General features: G+C 60.8%; 3 protein-coding genes across 5 annotated transcripts in view; 1 reads left to right on the top strand and 2 right to left on the bottom strand.

The window, feature by feature from the left end:
* ANAPC15 (anaphase promoting complex subunit 15) overlaps positions 1-271 on the bottom strand; it is an 87,401-nt gene extending 87,130 nt beyond the window's left edge. The window contains exon 1 of the mRNA XM_059708660.1: positions 9-271. The gene's annotated coding sequence lies outside the window, so the exon portion shown is untranslated. The remainder of the gene's footprint in view (positions 1-8) is intronic.
* Positions 272-913: 642 nt separating this feature from the next.
* INPPL1 (inositol polyphosphate phosphatase like 1) lies at positions 914-15,460 on the top strand. Of its 3 annotated transcripts, XM_059708605.1 has the most exons (29): positions 914-1,049; positions 1,855-2,241; positions 5,017-5,080; positions 5,170-5,320; positions 5,551-5,671; positions 5,916-6,056; positions 6,295-6,388; positions 6,496-6,585; positions 6,774-6,872; positions 6,987-7,137; positions 7,226-7,332; positions 7,666-7,768; positions 7,855-8,051; positions 8,363-8,480; positions 9,193-9,289; positions 9,532-9,670; positions 9,765-9,864; positions 9,953-10,041; positions 10,303-10,384; positions 10,507-10,596; positions 11,117-11,230; positions 11,371-11,459; positions 11,923-12,010; positions 12,095-12,250; positions 12,490-12,568; positions 12,665-12,805; positions 13,649-14,321; positions 14,543-14,688; positions 14,810-15,460. In XM_059708605.1, exons 2-29 carry the CDS (start codon positions 2,045-2,047, stop codon positions 14,898-14,900), a joined length of 3,807 nt encoding a protein of 1,268 aa, XP_059564588.1. In that variant the 5' UTR covers positions 914-1,049; positions 1,855-2,044; the 3' UTR covers positions 14,901-15,460. The 3 variants fall into 3 exon arrangements, with proteins under 3 accessions (XP_059564588.1, XP_059564590.1, XP_059564589.1); XM_059708607.1 differs by lacking the exon at positions 14,543-14,688; XM_059708606.1 differs by lacking the exon at positions 914-1,049 and having other exon boundaries at positions 2,040-2,241; positions 5,170-5,330.
* A 119-nt stretch (positions 15,461-15,579) lies between these two features.
* PHOX2A (paired like homeobox 2A) lies at positions 15,580-20,525 on the bottom strand. The gene is made up of 3 exons (XM_059708639.1): positions 19,838-20,525; positions 17,513-17,700; positions 15,580-16,651 (listed from the first exon to the last, which is right to left on the bottom strand). The coding sequence occupies exons 1-3, from the start codon at positions 20,052-20,054 to the stop codon at positions 16,202-16,204; spliced, it is 855 nt and encodes a 284-aa protein (XP_059564622.1). The 5' UTR covers positions 20,055-20,525; the 3' UTR covers positions 15,580-16,201.
* Between the last annotated feature and the right edge of the window lie 748 nt (positions 20,526-21,273).

Genomic DNA, 21,273 nt, shown 5'->3' with positions numbered 1-21,273 from the left:
AGACTCACCTTCCCTCACACCAAGAGGAGACTGACTCGGTGAGAGAAGTCGGGCACAGACTGGCGGACAAGTTAGTGGGTCCCTGTAGGGGCCTGGCGGCACTGCTGGGTTCGTGGGAGGGTCTCTCAGTGACTATTTACCAAGTTGGGGAGGTCCCACCGAGCCCACTCCGCGTCCCAGGCTTTGCTTTAGCGCGAGTAAGTCAACGCGTATTTGAAATGCGGTAGAGTAAGGAGCTGGTCGGGACTCAGACACTCCATTCGGCAAAATGAAAGTTCTCTCCCAGGTTAAAGGGGCACCTGCGGCAGCCGTCCCGGAGTTGGCAGCCGCGGGAGCCAGGCTGCAGGCCTGCGCCTTTAAGGAGCCAGGGGGCGGAGGGCGGGGCAGGAAGCGGACTCCCCGGCGGCGCCACGGGCTAGGTCTTTTTTGGGATGGGGCGGGCAGCCGGGCCATGGGCCCCGCCCCGCTTCCGACCTCCAGGTGCCTGGCCCTCCCCAGGCGGGAGGGGAGGGAAGGGGGCTGGGGGTGTCGGATCAGCCCGGGTTTGGGGGGGCTCCCCACTCGGCATCCCGCCCACAAAGGCTCAAGTTTGTTGACTTGGAGAGAGTGGCCAGGGCGGGGGCGGGTGCTAAGAATACTCGTCCGCTCGGACGCCGCGCTGTGCAGTTTACACAGCTGTCACCTCGGGACTCCTTCCTTCACCATAAACACAGCCGCCGTGTGGGAGCGCCTCCCGGGTGCCAGGCCCGGTGCCCAGACCTTTCCGAGCGCAGCCCCATGGAGTCTGCCCTCATCACCTCGTCCCCACCTTACAGGGCGGGAAGGCTCCGCTCGGCGTGGGGCCGAGACTCTCCCGAGGTCCCTAGGCGGGTCGGCGGCTCCGGGATCCAGACGCGGGGCCGGGGAGGCGGGGCGCGGTGCTGCCCGGGGGCGGAGCGGCGGGCGGGGCGGAAGGCGAAGGGGGTTGCGCGGCGGCTGGCCATCTTAAGTGGCCGCGGAGAGTCTAGGGCCGCTTCCCCCGGGAAGGGCGCCCCGGAGCAGCCCAGGAGGTGGGGGTCTGCGCGCGGCGGCCGCGGCCTTGGGGAGCGGTCGGGAGCCCACGGGTTTGCGGGAACTTCCTCCTAGACGGGCAGAGGGAGGCCTGGGCTCGGGCTGCTGAACCCCTCGAGGCCAGGGCCTGCGGGGATGGTGGATGGTGCCAGGGAACTTGGCCAAGACGGGGGAAGGGCTCTGCCCGGGCCGAGAGGGGCTGCCAGGGACCGTGCGTGGGGTTTCGAGGACACCGAACCTCGTCAGGGGGTTTGTAGGGGATCGGATCTCTGTGAAGGGGATTCCCTCGCGGAATTTGTATGCAGCTGGACCCAGTGTAGTTTAGGGGCTCGTGTCTAAGGGGGGGGTGGTTGGATTACACGGGAGTTGGGGGTTGGGGCCACTCGGATGATGGCGAGAGGGATGGAAGGAAGTTCATCGTGGGGTCCACGGGTTTGGGGAACTCGATTCTGCAAGGTTATGGGGGGCGGAATGGAAAGGATCTGGGGCGGAATCAGACGGCTGTAGGAGCCGGGGGTCATATGGCGATGATTAAAGGGGACTCGCTCTCAGGGGAGGGGACCGGGGCCCCACTCTGTCGGGGCACAGGATGGAGGGACTTGGGCTTCCCGTGGGGGTTGGCTAGGTCTCCCCGGGATGGTGATGGCGGTCGGACCATTGTGCGGTTTGGGAAGTCCCGGGTCCTGCGGGAATGCGGGGGGCGGGGGCGGGGGGCCCGCGGCGGGGGAGGGGCGGCCGCCGGCTCTGCGCGCTCCGCTCCGGCCCCTCCCGCCGCTTCTGAACAAACTTTTCTTTCTCTTCAAGTTGAGGCCGGCGCTGCAGGCGGCGGCGGCTGCACGGCACACCAGGCGGCCTGCGCGGCGGAGCGCGGTGCCCCGATCCCCGACCCGGCGGCCCGCCGATCCTCAGGCCCGGGGCCCGGGCGCGGCCCCTTGCGCGCCGAGGCTATGGCGCGGGGCGGTGGGCGCGGGCGGCGCTAAGCCCAGCGCGGGCCATGGCCTCGGCTGGCGGGGCGCTGGGCCCCGGAGGCACCGGGTCGGGGGGCGCGCTGGGCAGCCCGGCTCCTGCCTGGTACCACCGAGACCTGAGCCGCGCTGCTGCCGAGGAACTGCTGGCCCGGGCAGGCCGCGATGGCAGCTTCCTGGTCCGAGACAGCGAGAGCGTGGCGGGCGCCTTCGCGCTCTGCGTCCTGTGAGTGGCGCTGGGGCTGTCGGCGGGCGGGGGCGCGGGCTGGGGTTCCTTGATTGTGTGGGGAGGGCTCGGGACGGTGGACGCCAGCGCCCCCCAGAGTGGGGCCTTGGCTGTATGCTGAGGCCGAGGAAGGATGCCGGGCGCACTTCCTTCCTGCTGTGTGTCTGGGGGCACTTTCTGGGGCGAAGAAGCAGAGCCAGTGCCCACCCCCTGCCAGGGTGGCTGTAAGGGGGGAAATGCATGGGGGTCTCTCTCCGACCCCCTCAGCCACCCTCCAGAGAGAAGGAGCTGGAGGATGAGGATGTGCATTGCATGGTTGTGTGCAGGGCTGCTTACAGAGATGGGGTGTCTGAGAGGTAGGCAGAGGCAGTAGTTGGAGTTGGGGGCAGAGGTGTGTGAGGATGGTCAGCAGCTCCCTTAGGGGGCGTTGCTGTGCCCCCAGACTGAGGTTGGGGCCTGCCTGGCCTTGTATGGCTGGGGCTAGGGGGCAGGGTGGTGTCCAGAAGAAGAGGGTGAGGCTGTGTGGGGCCATGCCATTATTTCATGAATCAATGAGTGAGTGTGTGTGCTCTGGCTCCCGGCTGCCCTAGCCTTGAACTGTGGGTGCTGAGTGTGGGGCTAGACTTGGCACCTCTCTGGGTGGGCCTGGCCCTGTGGCTGTACCCATCCGCCCTAGGTGGCAGTGGTGTTGGGTGAGTTTGCACTTTTAGTTTTTGGAGTCTTCTCCCTGAGCTGCCCCCACACCACTCGGTCTGACACTGGGTAGGCTCCTATGGGCCTCAGGGGTGGGAGGTGTTGAGTGGGGAGCCACACGGCTGCTTTGTTTAGATCTAGTTATGTTTCTCCTTGGCCCCACGAGCACTCCCAAACCTCCATCCCTCTGTCCCTTCCCTCTCTGTTCTCTTCACATCTTTGGAGGGCGGGGGCGGGGGTGCATTGGCCCAGGCTGGTGGTTCTTAACTGGGGTTGACTTGATCCCTCCGGGGACCTTTGGCAATGTCTAGAGACATTTTTTGGTTGTCACAACTGGGATGATGCTACTGGCATCTAGTGGGTAGAAGCTAGGGATGCTGCTAAGCATCCTACAAGCATGGGGCAGCCCCTCACAACAAAGAATTATGCAGTCTCAACCGCAGTAGTGCTGAGGCTGAGAAAGCCTGAGGCAGGCAGTGGACCTGAAGAGGAAGGGGTGCTCTGGGTCTCAGCTTATGCCCTAAGTCTGAGGCTCAGCCTGGAAGACTACAGAGGAGCAGACTAAGCAGATGCATATCCTTGAGCCCTGCCTCCCAGCCCCCTCTGAGGCATAACCCCTAATTAGGGAGGGGCGGGAGGCAGGTGTTGGGTCAGCTGTTGAGTGAGAGGAGGACAGCTGGGCCTGTGTCTGGGTGAGGAAGTTATTGTCCCAGGAGGGGAGAATCCGGGCTCCATTGCCAGGAGAGGAGATGGGTGGGGTGAGGGTCTGTGGGGAGATAGTTCAGCTTTGCCAGCTGACTCTGGCTACTCCTAGCATTTCAGGAGCCTGGGGGTGGGCCATCAGAAACATACTTGTTTACCTGTGTACACACCCACATGTACACAGGACACTTCCCTGCCTCAGCAGGCACAGGCGATCCGATCAGCAGGCCAGGATATAAGGCCTTGGCCTCTGCCCTGGCTTTAAATCCCAGCTCTGCCTTTTACTTGCTTTGTGTTTCATCTGTGAGTCTCAGTTCCCTCTTCTAAAGAATGGAGATAATAATGATATCTGCCTCAAAAGGTGAAGATTAATGAGATCATGTCTGTGCTAAGTACACAGAGACAGGGCTCAGTTAATGGGATGTTATTATTGTTATAAACAGAGGCCCACAGTCCACAAACCAACACACCCAGTCACATACAGGCACCAGCATGGCTTGTGTCTGGTTGGCAGCCAAGAGAGCCCTCAAACGGGGCCCACTTGAGGGAAGGGAATGGCCCTGTGGCCAAGGTAAAGAGTCTTCTCATATAGGCATTTAGTCCTCTCTGGAGCCAACACCCCCTCCTGCCTAATACACAGTCTGGGTGACTCCCTTGGGCAAGACTACCCTGAAGTATGGCTGCAGAGGGAGTCTCCCAGCCCCACTGAGTGTGGCCTTCGCTACCCAGGCCTGGCTCAGCTGTCACCTGCTCAGCTGTTGTTGTTATCTGTCAGCACCTCTATCCCCCTCCTCAGTTTGGGGCTCCTAATGGCCTGGGTCTACCATGGGGGGGGGTCCCCTTAGGTCATTCCAATTTCCTGGTGTCTGGGGAAGGGGGTAGAAATCCCCAGGATGATACCCCTACACTCCCCAGCAAAACTGCCCCAGACACACCCAATTTCAGCAGAGCTAGACACCAACATAAACATAGACAGCAGGCGCATGTGTGTTAGCACATTGCCCATGCGTGCAAACAGCGGCTACCCAGGCTTCTGAGGACTCTTAATCTGGCGGGGGGCCCAGACTGGTACCACAGCCCAGAGGGGCTGTTTAGACAGCTGTGGAGGCCACAAAAGAGCTGTCTGTTACTTCCCGGGCCCTGCGGTGGGTGTGGAGACTATGTAGGTCTGGCCGGGGGAGGCGGGGGATCCTGCTTGGTGACACTAGCAGGATGGACGTGGACTGCCTCCATCATTAACCCTGTACAGCTTGGGCAAATGGTTATAGGGAAGCCAAGCTGAAAGGGCTGGTGTTGAGTCCAGTAGCAGGAGGAGAGGGAACCTTGGGGCTTAGACTTTAGCCTGGGAGTGACAGATTCTGACCTCCACCTTGCTACCAGGTACCAGAAGCATGTGCACACATATCGAATTCTGCCTGATGGAGAAGACTTCCTGGCTGTGCAGGTAAGGGCTTAGACCCTGACCCCTGACCTTGATTCCAGCCTTGGCCTGGGACTAGTTGGTTGACCCTTCTCCCACCCTGTTGGCTGCAGACCTCGCAGGGTGTGCCTGTGCGCCGCTTCCAGACCCTGGGCGAGCTCATTGGCCTGTATGCCCAGCCCAACCAGGGCCTGGTGTGCGCCCTGCTGCTGCCTGTGGAGCGAGAGCGAGAGCCAGACCCGCAAGACGACCGCGATGCCTCAGGTGCCACCCGGTGTGCAGTGTGCAAATGCCTGCCCTGCCTCGTGTTCAAATACTACCTGCTTCTTTCCATCCCATTTTCTCAACCTGCCTTCTTTAAAGCCCCAGCCCTAACCATGATGCCAGGGACCTATACCCCCTTTCCACGGAAGTTTCTGATCACCATGGCATTCCCCCGTACTTCACTGAGGGTGGGAGGCCCAGATGGATGCCCCACTGACCCCTGTCCACAGATGGGGAGGATGAGAAGCCCCCGCTGCCCCCACGCTCTGGCTCCACCAGCACTTGTGCCTCTGTGGGGCCCAGCAGCCCCCCACCAGCCCCTGAGACCCCCACAACTCCGGCTGCTGAGAGGTAAGACTCCAAACCCCTCCACTGAGCAGGAAGTCCCTTTTTCCTCAGAGAACTATGTTCTTATTAAAGGTGGGGAGACCTTCTAGGCCTCACCCCCAGGGGCCCCCATCCCATCTCAGCCCCAGAGACAGTACTGATCCATGGTACTCTGATCGTCAATAGTACTGTCTCCTGTAAGGATAGGGGAGGGGTGCTGGGGCAGGATCAGCAAGGCCTCTATTGACTTCTTAACCCCTCCTCCAAGTGCTCCCAATGGGTTGAGCACTGTCTCGCATGAGTACCTGAAGGGCAGCTACGGGCTGGACCTGGAGGCTGTTCGGAGTGGAGCCAGCAACCTGCCCCACCTCACCCGCACTCTTGCCACCTCATGCCGGAGGCTACACAGGTACCTGAGACATCCAACACCATGCATCGCACCTTTATCCCTCTGACCTGTCCTCACCCGCTCTCCCCTGCTGCACAGATGCCCTGACCTCTGACCTCTGGCCCTGAACAGGGAACCAGTCATTGCCTCCTGATTTTTCCTCACCTGAACCCTTGCATCCTCACGGTGGAGGCTGAAGCCCCCCTTCCCTGTACCTGAATCAGGGTGGGCAGTTCTTCTGACCTGATGTCTCCCCTAGTGAGGTGGATAAGGTCCTGTCTGGCCTGGAAATTCTGTCCAAGGTGTTTGACCAGCAGAGCTCACCCATGGTGACCCGCCTTTTGCAGCAACAGGTGGGGTTGTGGGAACATCTTTGGGGAATGGGTTCATGTTCTGGGTCTGAGTTGGGGACCTCCTGCATGGTGGCCTCATGTACAAGACTTATTCCTTCTCACTGCAGAACTCACCACAGACCGGGGAGCAGGAACTAGAGAGCCTGGTGCTGAAACTGTCAGTGTTAAAGGACTTCCTGTCAGGCATCCAGAAGAAGGTGGCCTGACTCCTGACCTCTGACCCCTCACCCACCAGTCCCTTACCACTCCCATTGGCCTAATTGATCTGAAGCCTGAAATTACAGTTTAGGGGCACCTCTATCATGCCCCTCTCAGGAGCAGCCCTCTGACCTTGTCCTCTGTCCTCCTATGTTCCCTGACCTTGCCCTGCCCTTGCCCTCTCCAGGCCCTGAAGGCCCTTCAGGACATAAGTTCCACGGCCCCCCCGGCTCCACTGCAGCCATGCACACGTAAGGCCAAGACCATCCCTGTGCAGGCCTTTGAGGTACATTGCAGGGGGTGCCAGCTGGGGTCTCATGGGTCAAAGGACAGTTGGAGGTGAAGGGGTTGCTGCCTGCCCTGAGGTCTTTTCAGCATCTCCTTACCTCTTGGCCTGCAGGTGAAGCTGGATGTGACCCTGGGTGATCTGACCAAGATTGGGAAATCACAGAAGTTCACGCTGAGCGTGGATGTCGAGGGCGGGCGGCTGGTGTTGCTGCGGAGACAGCGAGACTCACAGGAAGACTGGACAACCTTCACACATGACCGCAGTGAGCCAGGGCCTAAACTGGGAGGGGTGGACAGGGCAACCCCAGGCCTCAGTACATAGGCCAGTGTGACTCATTCTCCATCCCCTAGTCCGCCAGCTCATTAAGTCTCAGCGTGTCCAGAACAAGCTGGGTGTCGTGTTTGAGAAGGAGAAGGACCGGACACAGCGCAAGGACTTCATCTTTGTCAGTGCCCGGGTGAGCAGCAGATTGGGCCAGGCCATTGGGGGCTGCAGGAGTCTCCATGGAATGGGAAGAGAAGGAACACATGATATAGGCCTGTCATCCCTCCTGGCCGGGTGGGTCTGACAGGGCAGAGAGTACATGTATGGAGAGTGGGTAGCCTGAGGGTAGATTTAAATACTCATTCAATGAACATTTATCGAGCACCTATTATATGCACGGACTATATAGTGGTGCACCAGACAGGCATGACCCTCCCCTCCCGGTACCTGCTACCTAGCAGGGTATCCCTGGAAGGAGGGGTTCCCTGGCTGCTCACCTGCTTCTTACTGGCTGCTGTTCCCCCAGAAGCGGGAGGCCTTCTGCCAGCTGCTACAGCTCATGAAGAACAAGCACTCGAAGCAGGATGAGCCCGACATGATCTCTGTCTTCATAGGCACCTGGAACATGGGTGAGGCCTGCGGGTAGGGGCTGAGGTGGGAGGGAGAAATGGCCCCAGAGCAGGGGCCTGACCACTCCCATCCCCTCCACCTCCAGGAAGTGTGCCTCCTCCGAAAAATGTGACATCTTGGTTCACATCGAAGGGACTGGGGAAGACCCTGGATGAGGTCACAGTTGCCATACCCCATGACATCTATGTTTTTGGGACCCAGGAGAACTCGGTGTGTGACCGAGAATGGCTGGACCTGCTACGCGGGGGCCTCAAGGAGCTCACAGATCTGGATTACCGCCCGGTGAGGGGGGTCATCTTGTCCAATCCCCTCTCCTCACAACCATCCCAAACGATCCTGCTTGACCTTATGGTGACCCTGGGAACACAACTTAACTGGCTGTTCTTCTGGCCTATGGGCATATCCTTTATGAGATTTAACCCGAGTCCTTCATGATGTGGGAGGCTCTGATTCTCTTTTGCCCCTCAGGAAAAAATAGCAAGTTTTCCTATCCTGTGCCTGCCAGAACAATTGATATAGTATGGGCTGTTTGGGAGGGGGTAATGGACAGTGGCCCAGCTCAGGACAGAGGTGACTCTGTACTCTCCACCCAGATTGCCATGCAGTCCCTGTGGAACATTAAGGTGGCTGTGCTGGTCAAGCCAGAGCACGAGAACCGCATCAGCCATGTCAGTACCTCCAGCGTGAAGACTGGCATTGCCAACACCCTGGGTGAGCAGCGTGGACCTCCTGCTTCCTCTCCAGCTCAGGATCTTCCCCTTTTGGGTGGTCTCAGCTTTTCCATATATGGAACTCTTTGAACTTTGTAAAGTATGTTTCTATTCTAAATTTCATCTGGCCCCACCAGGAAGGCAGACCAAGATAATTACCTCCATTTCACCTATATATATAAAAGCCTAAGTGACTAGTTGACCGGTTGCTATGACATGCACTGACCACCAGGGGGGCAGATGCCCCCCCCACCTCCAATCACTGGCCAGGCCAAGGGACCCCCCACCTGTGCATGAATTCATGCACAGGGCCTCTAGTAGATGATAAAACTCAGGCCCAGAGTGGTTGAGTGATCTGTTCAAGGTTGCATGTGGTGGAGCCTGGCATAGTGCCCAGGTCTGTTGGTTTGCAGTCCAGTGCTCCTCCAGGGTAGATTCTGCCCAGAATCTGTAGGTCCTTGCAGCTTCACCCTTGGAATCACCTGTGATCTCCAGGGGCTCTGCTCACACATGCAGACGGACTCAGTCCATCCTCGTGTGTGCCCCACGTGGATCTCCAGGGAAGGTGTGGGTGTGTGCTCAGAGGCCTGCCTACCTCCTCAAATGTGTGGATGGGGCATGTTGGGAGAACCTTCTCACTGCTGCTTCAAGGGGGGGGGAGCTGGGAGTCCTCTAAGGGTGACTCAGGCCTTTTTTTCTTGGTGTCCTAACAGGAAACAAGGGGGCTGTGGGCGTCTCCTTCATGTTCAATGGCACTTCATTTGGCTTTGTGAATTGCCACCTCACCTCAGGAAATGAGAAGACTGCTCGGTGAGCGGGTGCCTTCACCCCCGTCCCTTAATTCACCTGAGGTCTATTCCCTCTCCCATATCCCACTCCATGACCTACTTATGTCCCTGTCCCAAGAGACCACCTTCTCCTTTATCCCAACTCAAGACCCCCCTTTCCTCAGGGACCCTAATCCCTACCCCATCCCTGACCCCAGAGACTTCTTACCTTTCTGCCTGTCCCTGAGTCCTGACCCTGGGGACCTCCTCCCATCCTCACTGTAGGCGGAACCAGAACTACCTGGACATCCTGCGGCTGCTCTCTCTGGGCGACCGCCAGCTCAGTGCCTTTGACATCTCTCTGCGTTTCACTCACCTCTTCTGGTTTGGGGACCTCAACTACCGTCTGGACATGGATATCCAGGTGCGAGCAGGTGGCTGGGCTGGGGGTCAGATGGGCTCTCACCTCTGGCTCTGGCTCAGAGGGACAGTCTTCAGCCTTTGTGTCCCCACCCCAGGAGATCCTGAACTATATCAGCAGAAAGGAGTTTGAGCCCCTGCTCAGGGTGGACCAGCTCAACTTGGAGCGGGAGAAGCACAAGGTCTTCCTCCGATTCAGTGAGTGTGGGCCAAGTAGGAGGTCTGAGGGCCAGAGGTCTGTGATATCCCTGAGCCCTGACCCCAGCCTGTTCCCTGCCTTCCCCAGGTGAAGAGGAGATCTCCTTCCCGCCCACCTACCGCTACGAGCGAGGTTCCCGGGATACATATGCCTGGCATAAGCAGAAGCCAACTGGGGTGAGTGAGGAGAACAGGTGTGCCTATGGACCCTAGGGCTGCAGTGAATCAAGAGTGCTTGTGGGGTCAAGGGCGTAGGCATCTGCAGTTACCACTCCAGTGCTCTGTTCCCTCTGAGGCCGGAGGGGTAATACTAGGTCTTGTGAGGATCCAAGGGGAAGGATGTGGGGCCTCATCAGCTCTGGGAGTTGGGGGGTGGGGGGGCTTGTGCTGAGCATTTCCTAGCTGTTGGCCCTGACCATGCTGCCATCCCCTGCCCAGGTCCGGACCAACGTGCCTTCATGGTGTGACCGGATTCTCTGGAAATCCTACCCTGAGACCCACATCATCTGCAATTCCTATGGTCAGAGCCTCACGGAAAGGGTGATGGGCGATCCTGGGTAGTCACTGTCCTGACTCTGCTCCAGCTTTGGGAAGTGGGAACACAGGTTTTCTCTGAGCCCCCATTCCTATCCCCCTCCCCAGGTTGCACTGATGACATTGTCACCAGCGACCACTCCCCCGTGTTTGGGACATTTGAGGTTGGAGTTACCTCTCAGTTCATTTCCAAGAAAGGTGACTATTCTGGATATGCTTGTGGCTGTAGCACACGTCTGGGGGCACAGGTGGAGACCTGGGATGTGCATGGGCTCGAATATATGTGTGTGTGTACACGTACATGCGGAATGTTTCTGAATATGATGTGTGAGAGTGTCTGTCTCCCTGGGTCATTGTAAGAGGTACATGCCCATGAGTATGTGTGTATATGTGTGAGTAGCTATCTGCCTAGGGCCACGTGTGTGCCCCTGAGTGTGCCTGATGGTGTGGTGGATTATTGGTGGGCAATCCCTGAGGCATTCTGGTCCCTAGCACCTCTTAGATGACCTCTCATCCTTGAGTTGTGTCTGCTCTGATCTAGGGTCTGGGCATTAGGGTCTCACTCTCTATTGGCTTGTTGGGACTGGGGAGGCCCCTCCTGGCCTCTCCTCCTGCCCTGCCAGGGCCCCTGACTTCCTATCCCAGGGCTCAGTCTCTGTCCTTTTCCTCCTGTCACCTTCTCAGCCCTCCTGTCTTCCTTCCACTCTCTGCCCCTCAGGGCTCTCGAAGACTTCAGACCAGGCCTACATTGAGTTTGAGAGCATCGAGGCCATTGTGAAAACGGCCAGCCGCACCAAGTTCTTCATTGAGTTCTACTCTACCTGCCTGGAGGGTCAGAAGGGGCCCAGGGCTGGAGTGGGCCAAGGGCCATGGGAGGCCAGATGTGCCCAGAGCAGTTAGCCCCCTACCCTAGTTAGGGGGACGGGTAGCCGGGAAGTGGTACTTAATGGGTGTTCCCCACCTCTACCCCAGAGTACAAGAAGAGCTTTGAGAACGATGCCCAGAGCAGTGATAACATCAACTTCCTCAAAGTGCAGTGGTCTTCACGCCAGCTGCCCACGGTAAGGCTGCAGGCAGGGCCTGGGCTCATGGGTGAGGGCACAGAGAGGGTGCAGTGGAGCGCATTCAGGGCCAGCCTGGGAGGGCAGGCAGAGCCTGCAGAGCACATGCGTCTGTGTGCATGTCAGCGGGTCAGGGGTGGGCATGAGTGAGGAGAGGGTGTTTGCTTCATTTGGGGCCAAGTTACAGTTTGTTCATTTGTTTAATCATTACTTTTTGAACCTTTGCTAAATGTCAGGTCCTATGTTGGCCATTGAGGATGCAGAAAATTAATTAGTTACAATGCTTTTAAGTGCTGGAAAGGCCTGTTTAGGGCTGTGTCTTCTACATTAAGGATTTGGGTTCTTTCCATAAGAGTTGAGTTGCAGTGATCATGCGTGAGCCTGAGGGTAGGGGTGAGTGGTGTCAGGCGGGGGGGGGGGGTGAGGGGGGCTTTGTTCCTCACTGGGCCTCTCCGCTCCGCAGCTCAAGCCCATTCTGGCTGACATCGAGTACCTGCAGGACCAGCACCTGCTGCTCACAGTGAAGTCCATGGATGGCTATGAATCCTATGGTGAGGGGGGAGGGGTGCCAAGGAGCATAGGAAGCCACACGGGGCCCTAGAAAGGTTTGGCAATTTGTTGGTTTGCCCTTTCAGGGGAGTGTGTGGTGGCGCTCAAGTCCATGATTGGCAGCACGGCCCAGCAGTTCCTGACCTTCCTGTCCCACCGTGGCGAGGAGACAGGCAACATCCGTGGCTCCATGAAGGTGCGGGTGCCCACAGAGCGCCTGGGCACCCGTGAGCGACTTTACGGTGGGGGCTCCATGGGGAGGGGTGTGGGGCATGAGATGAGGGGGTGTGGGTAGGCCTAGGAGGAAAGGACCAGGGGTGTGGGGAGAGCATGTTGGAATCCCTGGAATATAGTGTTTGGAAGCTCTGCAGCCATGGCTGGGCGAGGGCCTGCCCTGAGGAGCAGCTGGGTAGAGGCTGGGAGGTCAATGAGTGCCAGGACCCCAAGTCCCCTCATAGTCCCCGCTCCCTTTCTCCCCCAGAGTGGATCAGCATTGATAAGGATGAGGCAGGAACAAAGGGCAAAACCCCCTCTGTGTCCCGAGGCAGCCAAGAGCCCAGGTGAGCTGGGGCTGTGTGCGGTGTCGTGTGAAGGGGTGCCTGGGGGCTTTTGGTCAGCCCCCACTTCATCTCTCCTGCCCTGTGCACCCCTGGCAGGTCAGGGAGCCGAAAGCCAGGCCCCGCAGAGGCCTTCTGCCCACTGTCCAAGTTATTCGAAGAACCAGAGAAACCACCACCAACTGGGAGGCCACCAGCCCCTCCTCGAGCTACTCCCCGGGAGGAGCCCTTGACCCCCAGGTAAGAGAACTTCATCCATCACTGTGCTTGGCTCTCAGCACCAGCCTGGGGACTGTCTGCTGCCTGGGTGCTCTGCTGCCCCATGGCCTACGCCACGGCCACGGGCCAGCCAGGCCTCCCTTAGGTGTGGCTCTGAGTCAAAGGGAGCCCAGTCAGCCTTTCCTCTCAGTTCTGCCTGAGAAATGGTTTCTGCAACAGCTCCCTCCGCGTAAACAGAGCTCGTCTGAGCCTCCTGTGGAGAAGGCACACGCCCCAGCTCGGGGCTTCCCTCCGCGCGCTCTGTGGAGCACTCACTGTTCTGTAGTGCCCCCTGGAAACGGGTTGGTGATCAAATGAGTTTGAGAAACGGTTCTTGCTAGATTCTTTTCTTAGATATTCCCAGTGCACATTAGTATTAGCCAAAGCTCTGAGCATGTGGACAGGAAGGAAACCCTTTTTCAACTTTGTTGAATATAGTTTCCCAAACTTAACAGGCCAGGAAACTCCTTTTCCACACAATAACTATTAGTATCTACAGTGTTCTGTGGATCATACCTTGGGAAAGTGGTTACATCCAATTGTTGGTTGCACTTAACTAAAAACTCCTAGGTCCAGGAGGTGCTTTTCACTCATCTTCAGCTGTTGTCAGTCATCTTGGCTTTATTGCCAGGTTTGTGTAAAACCAACTTGAATTCCTGAGCAAGAGTCCTCAGTAGGTCAGTCTCAGATGCCTCAAGAGAGGGAAAGTGATACGCTCAAGGTCACATGTCTCCTGACGCCCAGTCTGGTTTTCCTTCTGCCTCACCCACGACCTTCACTTTGGGTTTCTGGGTCCTGACTTAGTGATCCTGCTCCCTAACCCAGGTTGAAGCCAGAGGGGGCTCCAGAGCCCGAAGGGGTGGCAGCTCCTCCGCCCAAGAACAGCTTCAATAACCCTGCCTACTACGTCCTTGAAGGGGTCCCACACCAGCTGCTGCCCCCAGAGCCACCTCCGCCTGCCAGGGCCCTTGTCCCACCTGCCACCAAGAACAAGGTGGCCATCACAGTGCCTGCTCCACAGCTTGGTCGCCACCGGCCTCCCCGTGTGGGAGAGGGGAGCTCCTCAGATGAGGAGCCCGGGGGTACACTGCCCCCTCCAGACTTTCCACCCCCACCACTGCCAGACTCGGCCATCTTCCTGCCTCCAAGCCTGGATCCTTTGCCAGGGCCAGTGGCCCGGGGTCGCAGTGGGGTTGAGGCCCGTGGCCCACCACCCCCTAAGGCCCATCCAAGACCCCCACTGCCCCCAGGTCCCTCACCCACTAGCACTTTCCTGGGTGAGGTAGCCAGTGGGGACGATCGCTCCTGCTCGGTGCTGCAGATGGCCAAGACACTGAGTGAGGTGGACTACGCGCCTGCTGGGCCTGGCCGCTCAGTGCTCCTGCCAGGGCCCCTGGAGCTGCAGCCACCCAGGGGACTGCCCTCAGACTATGGCCGGCCGCTCAGCTTCCCTCCACCTCGCATCCGAGAGAGCATCCAGGAGGACCTGGCGGAGGAGGTGTGTGGACCAGGGGTGGCTGGCTGTGTGCTTGTCCCTGGCCTGCGGTGTCCTTTTACGCCGTTCAACACTCAGCGGTGTCCCCTCTACCCTGAGCTGGGCACTGGGAGCTGGGAGACATGGGTTAGCCCCAGTCCTTGCCTCCCTTCCCTCCACCCCAGGACATGTGGTAGAATGTGGCTGTCTTTCAGTGCTCTCCCTGACATGCCCTGTTTCTTCAGGCTCCGTGCCCGTGCCCGTGCCCGCAGAGCGGGCGGGCCGGCGGGCTGGGTGAGGCGGGCATGGGCGCCTGGCTGCGGGCCATCGGCTTGGAGCGCTATGAGGAGGGCCTGGTGCACAATGGCTGGGACGACCTGGAGTTTCTCAGGTGGGGTTGGGGCTGGAGGCAGATGGGTGGGGCTTGCCCTGGGGTGGGGCCACGGATCCTCTACAGTCCAGAGTCTGGACTACCTCGCCCATCTCTCAGCCTCCCTTACCCCTTCCTACAGCGACATCACCGAGGAGGACCTGGAGGAGGCTGGGGTGCAGGACCCGGCTCACAAGCGCCTCCTTCTGGACACCCTGCAGCTCAGCAAGTGATAGCGGTGGCACTGTGAAGCTGCGAATTCAGCGCCCCTTCCTACCCCCACGAAGACCCAGCCATGGCCCCCCGAGTTGAAAATTTATGAGGGGTGGGCAGCACCTCTCTACCTATTTATTTGGAATCTGTGTTCCCCACTACCCGATCGTTTGGAATGCCCTAATTAGGACATCCTGCCCCTCCTTTTACACCAGGGGCACCAGAGATCAGTTGCCATGGTTACCAAGGACCTTGGTTATTCTGGTGCTGCCCTCCCTTTCTGGCCCCCTCCTCTCAGACCTAAGGAGTGTCTGAGGGGTCCATTTGGGTCCGTCTGGACCCTCACTTTCACCACTGTTCTTGGGCCTGTAGCACAGCGGGCGGGCCTGGGCTCGGTTGGGACCTCTCCCCAACACCCATCTGGGGTGTCCATCCGGAAATGAAGGAACAGTCCAAGTACCGGGCTGGGTTTAATTTAAGATGTTCTGTGTGGGTTTGGGGAGGGCAGGGACTTTAATATTATTGGGGCAGTTGGGAATAGGGGATGAATCTCTGCCATAAAGTGCCAGTTTGCTTAGTTCTCACTGTCTCCTGGTCTTTGCGTGCGTAGCAGCCTCTGGGAGAAAAGGGGACCCAGCTCTTACCGGCAGCCAGCCTGTCCCCATCCTGGGCATTCGGAGGGGTTAGCGGCATGATGTCTTCAATAAATTAAGTTTTATTTGGATTGAGCAAAACTCACCTCAATAAATTACAAGTTTTTCAAAGAACAACAACAAAACAAAAAAAATCAAGAGGAAACCCCTCTGTCCCATTGGCCTGGCAGCCCCTGCACTTCTCTAAAGGGCCTACCCTCTGGGCCGGGAGGAAACGCTGGGGGACAAGCTGGTGGGGCCCTTCAGGCTGCTGATTACGGTGAGCCTGAGGGCTGGGGCCGCTGGCTGCTCACCGAGGAGGGGACTGGCCCAGCCTGCTGCAGGGAGGGGAGGGGCGGCTGTCCTCCCGGAGGACCTCACGTTGGAACCCTGTTGGGGACCGGCAGTTATCTGATCCCGGTTCCAAAGAAAGCCAAGCTAGACGCGCCTCTGGGCTCTCCCAGGGGGCAGGGGGTCCCAGGGAAAGTACCCCGCTCTGCCGGGTGGGGTGGGTGAGGACAGGAGTGGCTCTGACTTTGTCTCCAAAACTAGGGAGGGGGCTCCTAGGGGTCAGACACTGGGAGGTGGGGACTTCCAGACAGGCGGCAGGGGTGGGGAGGGGCTCTGTCAGGCCTTGGAGGGGCCGGGGCGTCTCTGGGGCCCGGCCCGGAGCCTCGGGAGGCCAGCGGCTAGAAGAGATTGGTCTTCAGGGTGGGGCCGGGCTTCCGGTGGAAGGAGGACAGAACCCCGGAGAAGGGCCCTGGCCCGGGCTCTGCTGGCTGCCAGGCCTTCAGCAGCTCCGCGGCGCCCGCGCCGGGCCCGCCGCCCCCGCCGCCCGCCACGCCGGCCCACAAGGGGCCCTTGAGCGGTTGTGGCCCCGGGCCGGGCCCGGGCCCGGAGCCCAGGGCGGCCGGCAGCGGGCTGGGGCTCAGGCGCGGGCTGGCCAAGCCCGGCGCGGGCGGCGGCGGCAGCGACGCGGTGCTGTCGGGCGTCGGGCTGCACGTGGACTCCTTGGAGTCGTCGTCCTCGGACGAGCAGCGCGCCTCGCCCTTTTTGGCGCCCGCCGCGCCCGCCGCACCCTTGGAGCTGGCCGCGCGCTCCTGTTTTCGGAACTTGGCCCGGCGGTTCTGGAACCAGACCTGCGGGCACAGGGGCCGGTCAACCCGGGGCCGCCAGGCGCGAGGGAGGCTTCAGTCCGGAAGGGCCGGGTCGGGACGGTCCGCAGGCTTCCCCGCGAGGCCCCTCCGCCCTCCGCCCGCTGGCCTCCTCGCCTCTCCTCTTCGGCTGGCCCCTCTCTCCAGGTCCTTGGGGTCAGCTCCCCGCGCAGACCCCGCTGGGGGAACTCCGCCTTCCTCCCCTCAGCACCCAAAGGCCCTGCCCCCCGATTCCCTCCCGCAAGACGCCCCGAGACCCGCCTAGAGTGCTCCGGGGCGGCCGAGCGCGGCTTAGGGCCCCAGGAGAAACCTTTTGTCTCCAGTTAGCGCGGACCAGCTGGACCTGTGCACTCGGATTTGTAACAGACATCGGCGTCCGCCCTGGCCCGGCTCTGCGCCCGCCTGGGTTTCCAGGCTCCGAGCTTCGCAGCTGCAGAGCCCGGGAGGGGACCTGGCGCTGCCCGGCTCCCCTCGCCCCCTTCCCCCATGCGGGGACCTGAGGCCGCCTGGGGCACCCCCTCTACCCACTCGGCCTCCGTGCTCGCTCCCCCAGCACCGCGCGGCGTGCCCGGCCCTCCCCGGGGGACTACAGGGAAATCGCGGGCCGGGCCAGCTCCGTCTCTCGAGGCCTCAGGTCGGCCAGGCCCTGGTCCAGGCGCCTCTCCAGGCTGCCCGTCCTCTTCTGCCCGGTTACCCCGCCTGCACCCGGGCCCTGGCCCTCCGCCTGCCGGCGACACCTGCCCCCCGCCAGGCGAGGCCCCTCCGTCCCGGCCCCCCAGGTGTCGGGCAATAACCCCCGGCCCCCTCCGAGCACACACTCCCGCACACACGCGCGCAAACACGCACCTGCACGCGGGCCTCGGTGAGGTCAATCTTGAGCGCCAGTTCCTCCCGCGTGTAAATGTCCGGGTAGTGGGTTTCCGCGAAGACACGCTCCAGCTCCTTGAGCTGCGCGCTCGTGAACGTGGTCCGTATGCGCCGCTGCTTACGCTTCTCGTGCAGGCCCGACGGCTCCGGGAAGAACTTGTAGGGCACTGCGGTGTGCGCGGAGGGGGGGCGACCGGGTGGAGCGTGAGCGGCCGCGCTCAGCCGGCTGCGTCCTGCCCCTGCGGGGGTCGCTCCCGTCCCCCGTCCCTGGCCTGGCCCCTCGGCCTCGGATCGAGCGCCTTCTCTATGGCTCGCTGGGGCCGGCGGGGGTCACAGCGGACATGGCGCAGTGAGACCCAAAAGCAGCAGCGAGGGAACGAGAATCTGCCCCTCCCGTCCAAGCCCCTTACCTGCGGTCGGCCTTCGCCCTGTTCCCTCACCTCCCGCCAGTCCACCACCCGCTCCCACCCTCCCATCAGCGTGTCTCTGCCTCAGCCATTCTGCCCGCCTGGCGGCAGGTCCCGCTCGGTCCCCCGAGCCCTGGCTGGCTTTCAGGGCTCATCTGCACCGAGAATCTCCCCAGGAACCAGTCCTGCACCTCGGCAGGGCCGGGAGACTCTCCTGCTCGGGTCTACTTTCAATCCTGCCACAGCCCCTCGGCAGTGCCCGATCTGGCCCTCCCCGCCATCTCCCTCCTCCCCAGGCCCCATGTCCTCAGCTGCATCTCACATCTTCCAGGCGCCCCTTCTCTTCCTCCTTTCCATCCAAACCTCCGTCTAACTTTCCTCTTGCGGACCATTCTCTTGGTGCCCTTTGGGAAGTGTCCTTGCTTCTCCCCATCTAGGTTCCTCCATCTTCTCTTTGCCCCTCGTCGTCCTCGCAGGCACCCCGCTCTGTGTCCCAACTCCCCCAGTGCCGGTCCCACCCTTCCCCCTCACTCTCTTCCCATCCGGGTCTCCCATCTATCCCTCCCAGTCCCCACTGTCCCATAGGCAGTGTTCTGACACTGTCTCCCCATCCCTCTCTCCAACTCCCACTTAGGTCTCCATATTTTCCAGGGCCCCCCAATATTCTTCATCGTTGTCCTATCACCCCAGTTCTCTCTCCCTGAATCCCTGTCTCTAACACCCCATCCAGTCCCCGAGTCTGAGTCTTCCTCATCTGTTTGATTTTCCTTCGTCCCCATCTCCCATACTTCTGTCTCCACCACCTGGCTCTTATCTCCATCTCCCCAACCCTGGGTCCCTATTCTCCTAGGTCCCCAATCTTCCATCTGGCTCATACCTCTATCCAGTCCCTATCTCCCCCAGCTCAGAACTCCATCTTTCTGGGGCCCATCTCCCCATTTCCTTTCTCCATTTTCCAGGCCCCATCCGCATGAGGCCCAGAGCACCCAATCTCCCCAGCCCTGTTCCAGTTTCTGACTTCTTCTCTCTGAATTTCATTTCTCCAAATCCAGGTCCCTATCTTACCATCCTCCTCACCCCCACCCCTAGGCCCCAATCTTCTAGTTGGTTCCTAGGGGTCTTCCCCGGAAGGAAGGAGATAAGGAGATCGGGTGGGGCAGCTTGGACTGTAATTGGGGGGCTGGGGATGGCTGAGAGGCTCCATGAGACTTGGGGTTCAGATGGGGACTTGGATCAAGGGGCCCAAGGGTTGTAGGGGCAGCTTCTGGGTTCTGCGGGACTCTAGTTGGCAGAGTCCCCAGGGGGAATAGGGACATGAGAGTGGCTTAATGACCTGGGCACCCTTTTCTCAGGGCATGGAATGGGATGCAGTGGTGGAAGAGGGTGTGGGTACAGGCAGGATGGGTCCAAAGCCAGGCAGGAGGGGCCTGATGGCTCTGGGCTCTAGGAAGGTTTTCATCTGGGCAGCTCCGTTGCTGGAAGGGTCCTTGCTGGGGGTCGGGCATGGAGTGGGTGGTGATGATAAGGATGGGGGCCTGTTAAACTGAGCCCAGAGCATTTTCCAAGAATACAGGGATAGAGAGGTTCGGTGGTCAGTCTTTGCAGGTAGGGAGGGGAGGGCCTGGAGAGGGGCCTGGGGCTGGACCGGCTGTTTCCTTGACCCTAAGGGTGTGGGATGAGGATGTGGCGGCTGGGAAGGATGAGAGTGGGAGGCTCGGCGCTGCCTAGGTTAACCCCGTCTTACAGGAGGACTGAGGGTCCAGCGGGGCAAGGGAGGGTCTGGCCGGGGCAGAGATGGTGGCGGCTGTGGGGGACTGTCTCAGTCACTGGAGGGGCAGGGAAGGGGCTGGGAGTTCCGCAGGATTTGGAGCGAGGACTGGGCTGGGGCGAGGCTCACCTGCCGAGTAGGGCGCGGGCTGGTGGTCGCGTAGGGCGCCAAGCGCGCAGTTGGAGGAGCCGAGCGCGGGGCAGGGCGGCCCGGCCGCGGGGAAGGCGGGCCGGAGCGGGCTGTACTGGAAGCCTCCGGGCTGGCTGCAGGCGCCGAAGTCGCCGTAGGCGGACGCCTCCATGGCCGCCACGCAGGAGTCGTACGAATTGAGGTAGGAGTAGTCCATCGGCCCGGGGGGCGAGGACGGGGGCCGGGCCGGGCCAAGTCGGGGTCGGGGTCCCGGGCCGGGTGAGAGTCGGGGTGGGAGTTCGAGTGCCAGGCGCCAAGGACCCGAGTCCGGCTCTGAACGCCCGCGAGCCCGCCCGCCCCGTCGCGGCCGCGCTCCACCCGGGTGCAGCGCAAGTGCAGCCCTGCTCGCCCGCGTGCCTTTTAACGCGCAGGACCCCGCCGAGGGGGCGGAGCGAGCTCCTCGGGGCGGGGCCTAGACGGACCAGACCCCGCCCCAGCTGCCCCCGACCCCACCTCCACCCCCAAAGGTACCCGCCGCCTTCCGAAGGCTCCGGAGGTTCAGGGCGGGGCTGCGCGAGGCCCCTCACTGGAGTCCCCATCCCGCCCCAATCCAGCCCAGGCCTTGGTCTGTACGCATCGTGCCAGCCCAGAAGGTCCCGACCCCTTTCCCCGGCTGCTCCACCTGCGGCCCCGCAGAAGGGTGGGGAGACGGGCCGGCAGCGCTCGTGTGAAGTTAATTCAATTCGTCCAGATAACCGAGTTATTCCGATCCAGCCCCTCGGCCCCGCCCCCCGCGAGTTCCTTCCCGGCGGGGACCAAGGAGGCAGCCCTGGAAGGGGGAGGGAGACAGGCCCGAGGAAGAGACGGAGCCTGGGACGGGGACGTGGGTGAGGAGAGGAGACAGAGGCAAGCACGGAGCGAAAGGGACAAGACAGATACAGGTACACAGATGGAGACAAGGATGAGACCTGGACGAGAGGAAGGTTGGAGACGGGGCAGGAGGAAGACAGGGACAGCGATGGAGACAAAGGTGAAACATGGACTTGAGAAGAGCAGGGGTGGGGATGGGGACAAGGCAGAGACAGAGAGGGGGACAGAGAAAGGAAGGCAGCGGCACGGAGACAGAAGGCCGAGGAGAGGAATGAGACAGGGATTGTGATGGAGATCAGCAGAGAGATGAGACGAACCAGGGCAGTGATAGTGCGACAGACACAAACGGAGGGACAGTTTCAGAAAGACAGGCCAGGGAGCCACACAGAGGAGGAACCGAGGCTGAGAGGCGGAGAGAAAGAGCCTTGGGCGAGCTGAGACTCACGAGCTGGAGCGCCCAGAGTAAGGATTGTGGTGTAGGCACCGCTCGCTCCAAATCCTGCGGAACCCCCAGCCCTTTCCCTGCCCCTCCAGTGACTGAGACAGTCCCCCACAGCCGCCACCAT

Source organism: Myotis daubentonii, chromosome 9, assembly GCF_963259705.1.
Source record: "Myotis daubentonii chromosome 9, mMyoDau2.1, whole genome shotgun sequence".
Classification (NCBI taxonomy): Eukaryota; Metazoa; Chordata; class Mammalia; order Chiroptera; family Vespertilionidae; genus Myotis; species Myotis daubentonii.
The sequence above is the reverse complement of the archived record's forward strand: the minus strand, read 5'-3'. Positions and strand labels throughout refer to the sequence as shown.

Excerpts from the sequence above, each read along its gene's own strand:
- INPPL1 (XM_059708605.1), top strand. The coding sequence starts at position 2,045 with ATGGCCTCGGCTGGCGGGGCGCTGGGCCCCGGAGGCACCGGGTCGGGG. Across the intron at positions 7,769-7,854 it reads CATAGGCACCTGGAACATGG|GAAGTGTGCCTCCTCCGAAA; the intron begins GTGAGGCCTGCG and ends CTCCACCTCCAG. Across the intron at positions 14,689-14,809 it reads GACGACCTGGAGTTTCTCAG|CGACATCACCGAGGAGGACC; the intron begins GTGGGGTTGGGG and ends CCCTTCCTACAG.
- PHOX2A (XM_059708639.1), bottom strand. The coding sequence starts at position 20,054 with ATGGACTACTCCTACCTCAATTCGTACGACTCCTGCGTGGCGGCCATG. Across the intron at positions 17,701-19,837 it reads GCCCGCGCCCTACTCGGCAG|TGCCCTACAAGTTCTTCCCG; the intron begins GTGAGCCTCGCC and ends CGCACACCGCAG. Across the intron at positions 16,652-17,512 it reads TCACCGAGGCCCGCGTGCAG|GTCTGGTTCCAGAACCGCCG; the intron begins GTGCGTGTTTGC and ends CTGTGCCCGCAG.